The sequence below is a fragment of the Dromaius novaehollandiae genome, chromosome 5, assembly GCF_036370855.1.
Source record: "Dromaius novaehollandiae isolate bDroNov1 chromosome 5, bDroNov1.hap1, whole genome shotgun sequence".
Classification (NCBI taxonomy): domain Eukaryota; kingdom Metazoa; phylum Chordata; class Aves; order Casuariiformes; family Dromaiidae; genus Dromaius; species Dromaius novaehollandiae.
The window spans coordinates 23,958,380-23,972,796 of NC_088102.1; the positions used below are offsets into that span (position 1 = coordinate 23,958,380).

Here is a 14,417-nt window from a genome sequence, read left to right on the forward strand (position 1 = left end):
CTTCCATGAAAACATGGAATCAGTGCTTGGGAGCAGTCAATAAAGCAAATCAAATGCGAGAAAATACTTATGCCACTGTACAAATTCATGGTTTTCCTGCATCTTGAATATCCTGTGCAGTGCATTCTCATCTGGAAAAGAATATTTATTTAGAAGTGGAAGAAATTCAGAGAAAGCGGGAAGGATGATCAAAGGTATGGAATGGCTTCCACAGAAGAAACAACTGGGCAGCCTGTCACCCTTCAGAGTAGAGAAGGGAGATATGATGGAAGGCTACACATCAGGAGGGAGAGGGAGAACAAAGTGCCATAGATATGAAGATAGAGGGAGTCAAGTTCAGGAGATTAAAAAAATAAAGCAAAGTGCTTCTTCATGCAGCAGGTGGTAGACCTGTGGAACTCCTTGTCAAAAGACATTAGAGATACAAGAAGTTGACATACAAGACAAGACTGGACATGCAGTTGGAAGAGCGATCCATTGAGGATTAAAGACTAGGCAAACAAATACATTAATGAACAGGCTCAGGAAATTCTTTCAGCTTCAAATGATCAGAAGCTGGGAGAGTGCTAGGGGAGTATCACAAGTTCTTGACCTGTTCTTACCCTTCTTGTCAGTCTGTGGAGAACTGCAAGATTCTTCCTACAGGTTGGGCAGAAACGAAGGCTTTGAGAGGGCCTGGAGGGGTAGGCTCAGCTGATGACTGATTGGAATTCCATGCCCCAAAAAGTTTAATAACACACATGGATAGTTGAATTCTAGTGCTTATAGTGTAAGAAGGAGGTAGATATATTGGAGACAGTCCAAAGAAGAATCACAGCTTTAAATAAAGTATTGAAAAACATGCCTTACAGTGAAAAGCACCAGGATCTTAACTTGTCTAATGTATCAAAAAGAAAAGGAGTGATTTGATCATAATATTAAGCAAGAGAATGCAAGTTTCTTACATCTGACAGATAAAGGTCCTACAAAATCCAGTGACATACTGTTACAGTTACCCAGTGTTCATCACAGAAGAGAAATAGGGGTAGTTACACCAGTTATTCCAGGATAGTTCCGGCACTTTCCTTATATGCAGTTCAGAGGATCAAAATCAGAAGCTTCAATTTCCTGAACAGTCCATGCAGGGAGGTTGGTGCCTCCAGAGTGGCAATTTGAGGTGCACAAATTAGATGCATAAAATAACCAGTGTGAATACAAATCCCCACTTTGTCCCAATCAGAAGTAGCGACAAACACAATCAAAAAGCAAGGATGTTTGACCATCTGAACAAATTGTCAATTCTTGTTTTTGTTAATGATTACTTATTCTTGTTAATGACCATTTTAAAACCAACAAAATATGATTTTTCTACCAAAAAAAAAAGAAAAAATAACTCTAATGTGACCATAGTAGCTATTGGACTTGAAGCAGTAAACATTTCAGGGAAGTTTTATGGTCTTTATCATCCAGAATGTCAGACTAGATGATCCAGCGACCCCTCTTGACCTTAAAATCTATGCCTCTACAACTTACTCAGGGGAAAACAAATGAAGTTCATAAACAAGCACCTAGCATTTTATTATCACACATTTTTGTATGCTACTGTTCACAAACAAGAATGGGGGGGGGGGGTTAAATGGTTGTTAGAAAGCAAACACCCGCTTTTTACTACACTTAAATGGCAGCAGGTGAAAAGTCATTCATGATCCTTTTTTTTTTAAAGTAATTAAGATAACATCTTACTGAGATGTTAGAAGGCCTGTTTCCAAAAGATGTTGGCAGAAGCTGCATTATCAAACCCTATGAAACTAGAACAGTAAACTGTAGATTTAGTTTTCTTACAGTGGGTCTGTGTAATTCCTGCTTTCTCTAATAGCAATTAGGCGCACTCAAAGGGAACAGTAAGATTTTTATCTTTTCAGCTACTCATAATACTTGGTGGCAAACCTTCAAGGATAAATAGCAATCTTTTTTTCTCTTTTCAGTTTTAAAAGTTTATAAAAATTCTCCATGAGATATTCTATTTTTTATTTATCTGAAACCAATGTTCTCTGAGTGCTCCCTCTGCAGAATTTGTCAGCCTGATGTCAGTCTCTAGAAATTTTCCAGAGGGTGGTGGGTATCGGAGCTGCTTTCCTTCCCAGCCCAGAGGATTCCATCATGAAAAAGAGAGAGTCCCACCTACTCCTCAGCTCCTTTGAATTCCTCACCAGAGGTACCAAAGAAGCAGAGAAGGGGAATGTGAACATACAGAAGTAAAAAGTTATTGATAAATAATCGTCTTGAGTGACCTCTGCTTATTTTTAGTTCTGATGTTAAAAGGCAAGCAGGCCTGTAAAATTCCAAGGAAAAAGTTTGAATTAAAAAAAACAAAACAAAACATAAATTCTCCTTCCAAATTAGTTGTGTTCTCTCTGATAAATCAAATAAAGATTTTGGTGATGCTCAGCAGGACATAAAAGTGTTGAGGAAATGTAGAGAAGACTATAGAAAGCAGGGAGAGCTCAGCCCTTACCCATTTTGTGGGAAATACTCATTCAGTGCACATACAGCTCTGAACTAGCCTTAGGAGATGCTGCCTTTTGTCCAGTCATACACAGGGGTTTGAGGAGCGAGATGAAAGCACTGTGGGAAATAGTTATGGGATAGTACTGTATTTTGATACCACTTAGAATTGCTTTCCTAGCATGGTATGACATTGGTATATAATCGTTAATTTTAGGCAGCATGACAAGCTCCACCTGTAATATGCAAAAAAACCCTTCTTTTTCTCTCTACTTATCTTGTTTACTCCACAGAAAAAAAAAGAAAAAGCTTGTATTTAAAGATAAGCAGCTCCAAGAACAATTTTTGTGCACTGAACCATTCAGGGCAAGCACCTGCATTAAATATATTTGGACAAATACATTAAAATCAGTCTAAAACAAACACACTTTCCTGAAGTTCGTGACACTGTTCTACTAGAGGATTTTGGAAAAAAAAAACCCATTTTTTGCCATTTCTTATAAGCATGTCTTGTTAAAAAGAAAGGCTCACACCATCCTCCTAAAGTAGGGCAGAGAAATGAGAGCAGTCCCAACTCAATAGTCGGAATGAAGCTTTAATTGAAGTTCAAGATCCTGCACACTGAAAAGAACCCATCATCTCCAAAAGCTGGCAAGGTGTTCCCAGGTTCACCAGAGCCTCTCAGCTTTGCAAATTCTACAAAACTGAAGAGCCATGTAAGAATGTTTGAAAATCTTCAAACTTGAGATTCATGTGTAACAACCATGAAACAAAAGGTCTTCATCTAAAGTAACAAAGTTGCTGGACTTGGGGAAATTCTTAGAGGTTTTCAACATACAATACACACATACATGCACATACATACTTCAGTTCAAAAGAAGGCTTCATTTATTTTTAAGAATAACAGAAATGTTAACTATTTTGGAATCTTTTGTCTCTAATTCAGAAATGTTGCCAAGACGGAAAGATGCAAAACATTACAAATGCCTCACACTTGTTCAGGAAAGCCATTTTTATTATTTTACCCTTTAAGTGAAAATATGTCGCCCTGACATGTTTGAAAGTGCTCTGAATGGAAAACAGATACAAAATAATATTTTAGCTCCTATTTAATACATGAGAGCAAGAGAAAGATCAAGTCATTTGCCCAGAGCAAGAAAGTACAAAATTAGACAGAGTCTGCAAGACTTCGGCAATCCAGATAGTAACACAGAGGGAAAATGTACACACCATATCCAGACTGAAACCTGCATACTGAAGGAAAAAAAAGGCCTTTTTTTTAAAAGAGCAGTTATTTCCATGGAGAATTTTCCCATTTATTTACAAATCAAACAGACTTTATTGTACATGTCCTGCCTTTTATACTATACAGTGTAGAATCACAATATTCATTTGCTGGAATTTTTTTTGTCTTGCAGTGACTATGTTAAACAGTACACTTGAAAAGTTTGCAAGGGTCAACACTATTAGTATAGATGGTTAAGATACATGCAAATAATCAGAAAATATTTTTTCAATTCTTTTTGTTAATTATTTTTTTCAGGGAAATAAAAGTCCCCCTCAGTGTTATTGTCTTTTGAAAGCAGTGGCTTATGATTTTATAGCCTCCCATTGCAACTGGTGTATAAAACACTAGAATTCCAACAACCTGAGTACTTCATCTGTGAGCCCGTGTAGATAGGTATGTTGCAGTCACTATACCAGCGTTTTTCAAATAAATTATCCAATTCCATTTTGTGATCTCATTTTTTCTATTAACTACTTCAAATGCCAGTATCAAAAACCAAGGCATATTTTTCCTATAAACTGAAACTGCTAATCATTTATTCTCTAATTGTCATGACAGATTTCAAAGAACATACTATATGTTACATATACTGACATTACTGCAATTTCAAGCCAAATTAACCACACATACAAGATATAGTATCTCAGACAAAAAATGTTAAATTTAAATTCTTACTTATTATCTGAAATATTTGCATAACTGTAGTCTAATAAATGAAAAAAATGAAGACATATATAAATAGGGGAATAATACAAACCAATTTTTCTCTGTATTTTCAGGTAAGTGATCAATTTGTGAAAACCTTTATTTTTAGATGTTAAAAAATCTTGAGAAACCCATTATTCAAACAGCTTAATGGCTCATATTTTCAGTTAATGTCCCAAGAGTCATTATCAAGACGCAAACAACCTGTAATGGTTTTATCTTGCAATTAAATCAACTGAGTTTGAGTTTGTTTATTTTATCAGAAAGTAATTTATTTACGAACTTCCCTTTTGAGATTAGAAACATTTTGTGCCTTATGAGACAAAGCAGAAGACAGGGAGTGATTCACGTGCTTAGATATAGTTGACCGGAGCCATTTTAGCTGCCCTAGAGTTATCTGAGACATCTGTTTGGGGCTGGCAGATACGGCACAGGACCTGTGAGAGGCATACACTCTTCCGGAGCGGCAGCTGGAGCCCAGACAAGATATTCTGAGGTGCCTGTAATGGTACTAAACACTTGCATTTAGGTACCTGAATTACTTTGACAATGCATATCACTTTGGCAAGCCCCAGATTTGCTGCTGTATCACATAAACCACACTCCTGTTTTTACAAAATACTTTGACTATCTCCCCAAATGGTATATTGGCATTTTCTGTTCCCGTGAATTCTTTTCGTCAGATTTTGGCAAAGAAGCTGAAAGTGCACAGAAACTTTCGTGGAACTGTTTGCGAGGTGGCACATCTGATTCCTAGTCTTTTTTTTTTTTTTTTTTCCCAGTAAAACTGTTTGCTTTAGCCTTGCTTTCCCCCACCCTGCAGGAACACGCCACACAGAATCCAGCCTCCCATTCGGTTTGCCTATAGACAGTCCAGCGACTTGATTTTCCTATATCCTAGCCAGAACTTTTAAGGCTTGAAGGAAAACTATTTCTTAAAGTTGGAGGTCACTTCTCTGGCGTGTCCCAGACTACACGTGGATTCTGCATGGTGCTTGTTCCCGTTACGCTGTGCTTCCAGCTAAGCCGTAGCACTCTCCCCACTGCCACTTCCCTCCGCAGTCTCACAGGGTGAGCTCACGGCATCTCCTGCTTGCAAAGTACGAATACACCCGGGGGGTTACGGTCTCCCCTAAATCACGCCAGTGTACTCACAGGGTCTGGGTGTCCTGCGGAAGGCTGGGAATGAAGTGGATGTCCCTGCAAGTGATTTTGTAGTCATCCCAGTCAGAGCACTCGCACAGGGCTGAAGGACACCTCTCCGTGCCTGGGCTGCACAGCGCCAGCACCAGCAGCACCTGGAAGGCCACCGGGCGGCACAGCATCTTCCGCCGCCCTCCCTCCCGCGCTGCCCCGGCGAGGGCCGAGCACCGGAGCCGCCGGGCGCACGGCGCTGCCCGCGGCGAGAAGCGGCTCGGAGGAAGGCGGCACCTTTGCCGGCGACGTCCGCCCCCGCCCTGAGCGGGGAGAGGAGAGGTGGCACCGAGCACGGCGCCCTGCCGGGCAGCGCCGCGCCTCCGCCCGCGGCGCCGCCGCCGCCGCCGCCGCGGGCCGCCGGGGCCACCTGCCGCGGGCGGCGGGGACTGCGCGGGGCGCGGCGGGGACTGCGCGGGGCGCGGCGGGGCGCGGCGGCGGGGCGCGGCGGGGCGGGCAGAGCGGCCGGTGCCAGATCGCGCGGCCTCGCAGGCGGGCGGCGGTGAGCGCCGGGGACCGCGAGCTGCGGACCCAGCATCGCGGCAGCGGGGAGGAGGCGGCGCCGGGTGAGCGCTGTCCTCGGCCACCGGTAAAAGCAGCAAAGTCGAGACAGGGTTTTTCACCCCACAAAAATGCACCAACTGTAAAGAGATGTGCGGTAGCTATAAAGTAGGCGTACAAAGCACTTAAAAATAGAAAAAATAATAATTTTGAAAATCACGTGAGCGAAATGGAGCTGAGAGAGTAACTTTTTCCACATTATCAGAAAAGACGAAATCTTCTCCCCCAAAAAATAATGGAGGAAAAAAGTCTCTAACCTGGAGGGAAATAAGGTGGAATTCACTTGAAGTGGCAATCTGCTGTGGTCACACTCCTTCAACTTTCTTTTTCCAGCTAAGTGCCAGTGTTTTCCTCTCCATACAGATTTTGTAGCTGTGTAGGTATGCTTTCAACAAAAATGTTTGTAACTCTCTAGGGAAGAGGAAACTGGAAAAGGTAACATACATAATAAAACTAGACCACAATGTTTTTAGATAAATAGTTCTCCTTCAGCCTGATTAGAAATACCCAAAAGTAATGATTACAACATAACAGACATTATTTTGCTATAACTCTTTAATGGTAATTTAAGTCAGTTCATTAGTATGTGCTTCCTAAATATAACTAATGCCCACAGCATATCTTTTTAAGGTGAGAAAATAATACTCTGCTCGTAAAGAGATAAAATTAAAATCCTGACCTTATGTTAGTGCTAAATCTTATGCTAGCACTAGATCTTATGTTAGCACTAGACTTATGTTAGTACTAGATCTTCTGCAAGTGAGGAATCCCATCAGATACATTTATTCTGCTTTGTTAGCTGTATTTTTACAGTCCCAGTGAAAGTAGTGCAAGCTGAAGCACCCTACCACAGCCAGAGTGCCCTAGGCAAGTTCACACCGCATCAAGAGTAAAATTCCCTTGGGAATACTGGCTGTCCCAAAAGCTTTGTGCTCCACTCAGCTGTGTCCTCCCAGCACACTGCTCATATCTGTAACGTGGCACAGTAATTCAGGGTCAGCAAATGCAACATCATGACAGTTACCAAAACTTTTTATATGCAGAACAATCTGCTGGCCGGTCTACCCCCTAACTGTTGCTGTCTAAGATACCCAGGGTAATATTGCATGGCTTTCATGAGGCATGGCCTGTCTTACTGTTTCAGGGGCCATAGACAAGACACACATTCTCATCCATCTATCATATTCACAGTTGTGGGACACAACTGTATCATGACACAACTCTCCAAAGTCTTACTAAACTCTGAGGGCAATTCATGAGAAGGGGTGGCCAAGGTTGTGGTATAAGGTTAGGGTTCCTTGCTGCCTGCCTCCCACCATCCCATTGACCCTTCCCAGATCTGGAACGAACACTTCAGTGCCTAACTCTCCTGTGGGCAGACACTGTGCCAGGAACTTCAGGCCTTTCCTCTGTATGTCTCTCTACACTGCCGTGGTCTCCATGGTTTAGGCTGCTGAAGCTACATGATCGTAATTTTTTAAAAATGAAATGCAGATACATCAAAGGGCAAATGAGTAAAAGTTTTGTGATGTAGAGCAAGGCTGGATTTGAGTCCCCTACTTAAAGATAGTCATCAGCCACTTAGTTAACTTTACCTAATATGCTATGTGTTACAAAATTGAGACAGTGCTACAGCCCAGAATTCTCCCAGAATAGCAAACTTCTCTGCTGGCTTGTTCTTATTGCCAAACTATCCAGTTTCTCCTGGGGGTACTACATGCAGTATTAGCAACAGGGCATGGCAATCCTTTTGTGTTGGGCAAAGAAGTATTTTTTCTGTCCCAGGTTGACACAGATCAGTACAAAATCATTCAGGAAAACAAACGTGTCACCTAAGGAATTTCTGTCTTCTCTGGAACCAAGTCTCTTACCTGTCGTGAGTCTGTCCTACACTTTATTCCCAGGCAGTGGGTACGAGTCATACATCTGTTCATCCAACAAACAATATTGCCTGACATTGTCCAGAAGCAGCTTGTCAGCTCTGGGCAGCAGCATTAAACTTTTCTTCCAACTTAATCTCTGTCCTCTCACAACCAGTCTTGATGAGTTAATATGACTCAGAGCACAACAGACGAGTTGCTTTTGTCAACAAGCAAAGCCTGGCTAGCAGGAAGAGACTGGGGATATATATCCCTTCTTTAGTGACAGTACTGCTGGGGGTTATTTGTTGCAACCTCTTGTGTATCCACCACCTGAAAGAGAGCATGAGTTGTGTTACATGTGGCCATTGGAACCTGCTGAATCACCTGACTGGTTGTCATTTTCCTAAATTTAAACCAATTAGTAGTAGAGCTGTGGGAATCAGATGCTGCCAGCACAAAGGAGAAAAGGGTGATCTGCTTTTACTGCTCAGAGGGATTCTGTGTTGGTTGTGTTTCTGGTCAATCAGGTTAATTTCATTGTAGATCTTGATGTCTCTTACCTTCACTATCCTGAAATTTTGTCTCCATAGGTGATCCTTTCATTTTTGTGCATGATGCTCTACCTCAGTCACCACTTTTTGCATCTTCTCAAACATAGTTCAACATGGTTATTATCTGTCTGATATGCTATCTGGTCTGATAGCTGACTAAGCTTCCACTGCATTTTCTCCATATTTCACTGATGTGAATGGCAGCCCTCTATTTTCTGTTGCTTGGGGCAGTTGCTGCTTGCAAAAATGTAAGATTAGGTACATGACTGCTGCTTAGTAATCCCCACAGGGACTAGAATTACATAATCTGCAGGATAGATAGGCAACTGGTAGTTTGGATGCAAAGCAATCTGGATAACAGGCGGCATGTGAACTGCACTTTGAACAAGATCAAATGCTCTGCAAGGTGGGCCCTCTTCTAGGCCACTTAGGTCTTTAGACGGAAAGAACTATTACAGACTTAAGTGTAATAGAATTAATATCAGCTATAATATATCCCCAAATTTATCTGCCAAAAAGTAATTTTTGAATAGATTTCCATCCTAATACATCATTTTAACAGGATCTTCAATTAGGCGTATGGAGGCTTAACAATGAGTATTATCATTTTCTTCTTACATAATTTGCTTTCGAAACAGACAGAAATAAAAAGGCTGTATGAGAAAGCAGTATTATTGAATTAAAATAATGCTACCTTTAAAATTTTAAGAAATAGATGGCATTTCATTTTTTTACAGAATTTTTAAGAAAACAGCAACCTCCTTCCACGAGTGTGCGAGTCTGTGTCTGTGTGTTACCTGGCTTGGTAATTTGCTTTTGTTTTTTCTCCTGGGGTCTCTATGGATAACTGAAGAATTGAAGCGAGGGTTTCCACAGCAAACCAGTCATGCAAACACTTAGCCACAGAAAACCCAGAGATTGCTTTAATGAATGGAGTTATTCATTTTTGTTAAGTTTTCAATAAGTCTTGAAACAGGAAGGAAGTTCCCCAAATCTGTCACTTGGTACATTTATGAACTGTTTTAATCAAAATGCCTCAGACTCATATAGGTATGTCAGTATGACATCAGTGCTATTCAGGTTTATGAAATAGCTGATGTAGAATTTAATGAATTAAAGCAAATGCTAATCTATATAGGTTTATAGAAAATATGTCCTTTTAAAGTAATTTGAATTTGACTAGTTGTGCAAGCTATATGACTTTGCTCTATACAATATGAGGCAGTCTGTAATCCATTTAATGTGTAACAAGTTAATTAAATTGTTCCAGTTTCTTAATCGCATTATTGCATATAACAAACTGCTTGACAAATCTCAACATGTCATTCTAAATAAGGAGTCCAAACAAAGTGGACGTCTCTTGCGAAATCACAGAAGCATTGATTTTGAACACTGTGGCATCTAACATTTTTATTGTCAATCTAGAATTATGTAGGTTACACTGACAGCATTCAGAAGCACAAGAGAAAGTTAGAGGAACCAATTGCCCTGCCTAACAGAGTTAATTTCAAAAATGTTGTATTGTTTATTTCTTTCTATTACTGTTCTAACATATTTTTCTTTTTAAATTACAACAGTGATTGTTCCTCCTGCAGAGGGTGAAAGGATTATTTGTAACTGAGAAGAAAATGTCAACATGTTGTCTTGATTTAAAATGGTGGCATATTCCACTCCTCGTCCCCCACTTTCGTTCTGAATTCAATGCTATTTTTGCTGTATTACTGTGTGTGGACTAGGCAAAGGAAAAATAGTTTTATTAGTGGGCAGATAAGTAGTGTCAAGATCTGAGTCATTTTTGTGGGTTATCATAAACCCAGTCATATTCATCCATTAGGTGTATTAAAAGTATCCTTATGCTAATTGGCTTTAATAATAGGCTACTCTGTATCAGCTGCTCCATAGTAATTGTGCCTCAGGCTCTCACACAAGAGGAAGGGTAAGTTGTTTCCCTTCCTTCACTGAGGGCAAAGTATTCTCAATTACCTTCTATTTAGTAGGAGGAGGACCATGCACACAGGTATTGGTATTAGAAGCTCTGGTATGCCAACTGCTCCACGACAGCAGTGGCAGTCCAGGAGGAGTTCATGGAAGGAATAAATATCTTCCCAGGCATTACTAAAGGCTCAAAAATGGCAGCTATAAAAGACTGCAGACCAGAAAAATAGCAGGGCTGCTATTGGAGTTGTAGATGTTCTGAACAGGTTTCAATAGGAGTAAAAACTGTTTTTACATATTTTTTAGACCGGAGCCCTGAGTGAGAGAGAGGCACTGGATTCCCCTAACCCAAGGCCTAATAGCTGTGAAGTCTGGCTGCAGGGTGTTTCCGCAGGAGCTGGCTAAACTCTTGGAAAAGTTACATGGAAACTGATGACATCATTCACATGGCAGCTTCGAGCATAGCTGGAGATGTCAGCCAGAGGTCTGCAGCCACAGTTTGCTCTGTGAGGGTCCCAAGGCCTTGGCTGCCCCGGCCGGCTGCCCCAGGACCCCCTGCTCCCTGACGGGGCTCCCTGGGTGCTTTGGGCCTGCTGTGTCTGTGCCTCAGTGGGGGTCATGCGGCGAGGCCCTGCTGCTGCCACCGGGAGCTGCTGCCAGCATCCTGGGAGCAGCCAGCCCTGGCGCAGCCCCACTCTAGTTTCTCCTTGATGCCTTCTGTTTTTTTTGTTGGTGGTGGTGGTTTTTTTTGTTCAATGTATTTCTTAACAGGTGGGTGGGTGGTGGATTGAAAAAGTACATTTGTAAGACCTCAGGCTAAGAAGGTCTGCGAACTCTAGGTTAGAATTTAAAATGACTTCGATAATTTAACAAGTTGTAATTCAGTAAAGACAAATGCAAGAAACTACATGCAAGAAAGCACTTACTGCATGGTTGGAAAAGGGAAATATTATGCAGTTATTCCACTTTACTTTGCATTTATAGAGTTTCTGGAGTTCTGTATGTGGTTTTAGGCACTACATGTTAAAAAAGAAGTAGACAAACTGGGGATTATTCAGAGGATAGTAATGAAAATAGAAGGTTTAGAAACATAACCCATTTTGAAGGAATGATGGAGTAGTGTTTAGAAGAGACTTAGTCTTTTCAAGTATCTTAGCATGTAAAAAAGACCAATAATTGGTAGTTCTGACCATATCAGTTTTGAAAACTGAGAGTATTTAGGTAACTGGCTCAAAGGTAACTGGCAACTTGCCATCCCATGTAGAATATTAACAAATGTTCTGTTATTCCTTATATATTAAAAATCTTAATGTATTAAAAAGTACCTCCACAATTATAAACATATTCTTGAGAACAGATTCTCAAAATCCTGTATACCCTGAGTACATAGAAATGAAGCTGTTTTAAGTGATGAATATTGCTTATGCTCCAATTCTAATTAAAAAAAAGACAGAAAAATCTCTTCTAAAACTCAAGTATATTACAGATTTTTTTTCCTGATGACTTTTCATATTTGCTCTCCAGTTTCCTGTTACTTTCAACACAGCAAAAGCAGACACACATTTTTCTCTGTTACAGATGCTCCCTTTAGTGACAGCTACAGTCACTCGTGTTTTTCTATCAAGCCCTGCAAGGCTCCGAATTCAATTGTTATTAGGGTGATACTTTTTTTTTTGAACAGTATTACTTTTTACTATTTCATCAGCTTATTTGCTGAATAAAATAGTAAAAGAGTAAAGAATATGTAAAAACTAAGAAAGTTTAGCACTGAATGCACACTTTTCAGTTATATTTGTCAGAGAGTTCCAGTGATGAGCAGATTAAATAGATCCTCAAAGGTCTTATCAAGTCATCATTGTATTCTCTACTTCATACAAGGTGAAACTGAGGCACAGTGAAATGAGATGGTGTCTACTGTATTTGACATACAAAATTTAGTTTGACCTTGGCAGTCAAGAGATCATTTCCTTGTGTAACAGTAACTTAGAAAATGCTGGGTAATATGGGGGCTGTGGAATATTATATATACTCCAGCGGGAGTAACTGATAGATATACAGCACTGCCCTTTATTCGGGGGGGGGCCTGCAAACACAGTCTGAATAGACAACAGAGTGCAAAGACAGTGTGTCTGGAATAGCTTATTCATGTACTATTGTGCTTGAGCTAATGCAAGGAGTCCAAACTAGTAAGCCATATAGGGCCTCACCTCGCTTTTTGCATATCTGCTTTGGTTTATCTGTACTTAGAGCCCAGTGCACAAAATATACTGACTTGGAAGGATTAGGTCAGGTCCAAGGATGTTAATTAGCCTGAGTTCAGCATCATGAAAACTTTGCTACAGCGTTCTCCATCTGCAGATAGCCCTGGAATCTAGGAGGTAAAAGGACTTTACGTAATTATTTCTAGATGAGGAAGACTGAAAACATACCAGTCTCAAGCCTTGACTCATTGCTCAAGTCCTTTGCTATTCCAAGGCTTGTTGCACTGGAATTAATAAGATGTATCAGATAATTCCTGCCAGATTTGATACAGTATCTTGGGTATCTTTGCACTTGTTGTATGGTTTATACACAAACTGGAAAACCACAACAGATTCTTGCTTCCAAAGAAGCAATTAGCTCTAATTGGTATTCTGTGTTTAAACCCCTGAAGGGATTACTAGATATCAACAGTTAAATCTTGTAATATCTGTATGAGGAAGTGTTCAAGCTGGGAAAATCATTCAGTAAAGAATAGAATAAAGTCTTATATCTCTTCTGATTTATCAACTTGTTTAGCTCCTCTAAACACTTACAAGATATGCCAGTTCCTACGGGTTCCTATTTTAGTATCTGAAGTAACTTCTGTTCTGTCAGAAAATGTTACATAAGAGATGCTGCTTTGGCACAGTGCCACTCACCACACCAAGTGTTTGAGTAGCTAATGAAAGAAAGTTATTGCAGGTTTTTGAAAACTTGTGTCTGTATAACCAGTTTATCTCCAACTTCAAATATTGGTAGTTATAGAACTTTATGGAATTTTAAGGAACGCTTGTGCTTCTGCTTATTATTTATTTATTTTTTCTTTAACAATAAAGAACCATGAAAAGGCTGTAGAAATTAAAGTGTAAAGTAAAATGAATCTTAAGCCAGTTACTTATTTGGGATTGTCTTATCTTGTCTTTTTTATAGTCCTCTTAAAGAAATATCTAAACAGTTTCCTGAAAGCCACAAGAATGATATTTTCTGTAGTGGATAAGTAGTGTAACATGAAAAGATATCACTAGTGACAAATCCCAGAATTCAGAAATTAGAATTTAAGCCTAAAAGATGTTGATATAGGTATATAAACAAATATAGTCCTTCTGGATTTTTAACCCTTAAGGTCTATGTCTTCTGGCTCTATCTACCTATCTAGAACTTCATTAGTTAATAATGATTTTTTCTTTTTTGGTCAAGGAGCAAAATAGTCAGGGATCACAATAGCATTCAGCAAGCAGCTCTAGCCTTGAGGCAAGCAGAACATGCTGGCCTCTCTAAAAGCAAGCACTAACCAGTAATTGTTGCAACATAGTTCTCAGGTAACAGAATGCTGAGACTTTTGATTTCATACAATAATATAACATGGAACTGATCTGTGCTTGTAAAGATAAACAACATTTTTAGCAGATGAAATATGCATAGTTAAATCATATTGATTTCCCACACATACAGATTCAAAATGGAAGAGATATTCTGTATCATATATACTTACACTTAACATCCTTATGACAAAATAAAAAAAACCCTTTCATCACACTACCGCTCAGCTTCAAAAAAGAGAATTACAGAAATAGGAAGATACTTGTTAAAAATGCT

At 39.9% G+C, this 14,417-nt stretch overlaps 1 protein-coding gene across 1 annotated transcript in view; it reads right to left on the reverse strand.

Moving 5' to 3' along the window:
- The window catches only part of TSHR (thyroid stimulating hormone receptor), a 60,854-nt gene extending 55,050 nt beyond the window's left edge, over positions 1 to 5,804 (reverse strand). Inside the window, exon 1 of the mRNA XM_026111461.2 lies at positions 5,633 to 5,804. Coding sequence (XP_025967246.1) covers positions 5,633 to 5,802 — 170 coding nt within the window. The 5' untranslated portion in view covers positions 5,803 to 5,804. The remainder of the gene's footprint in view (positions 1 to 5,632) is intronic.
- Positions 5,805 to 14,417: the final 8,613 nt, after the last annotated feature.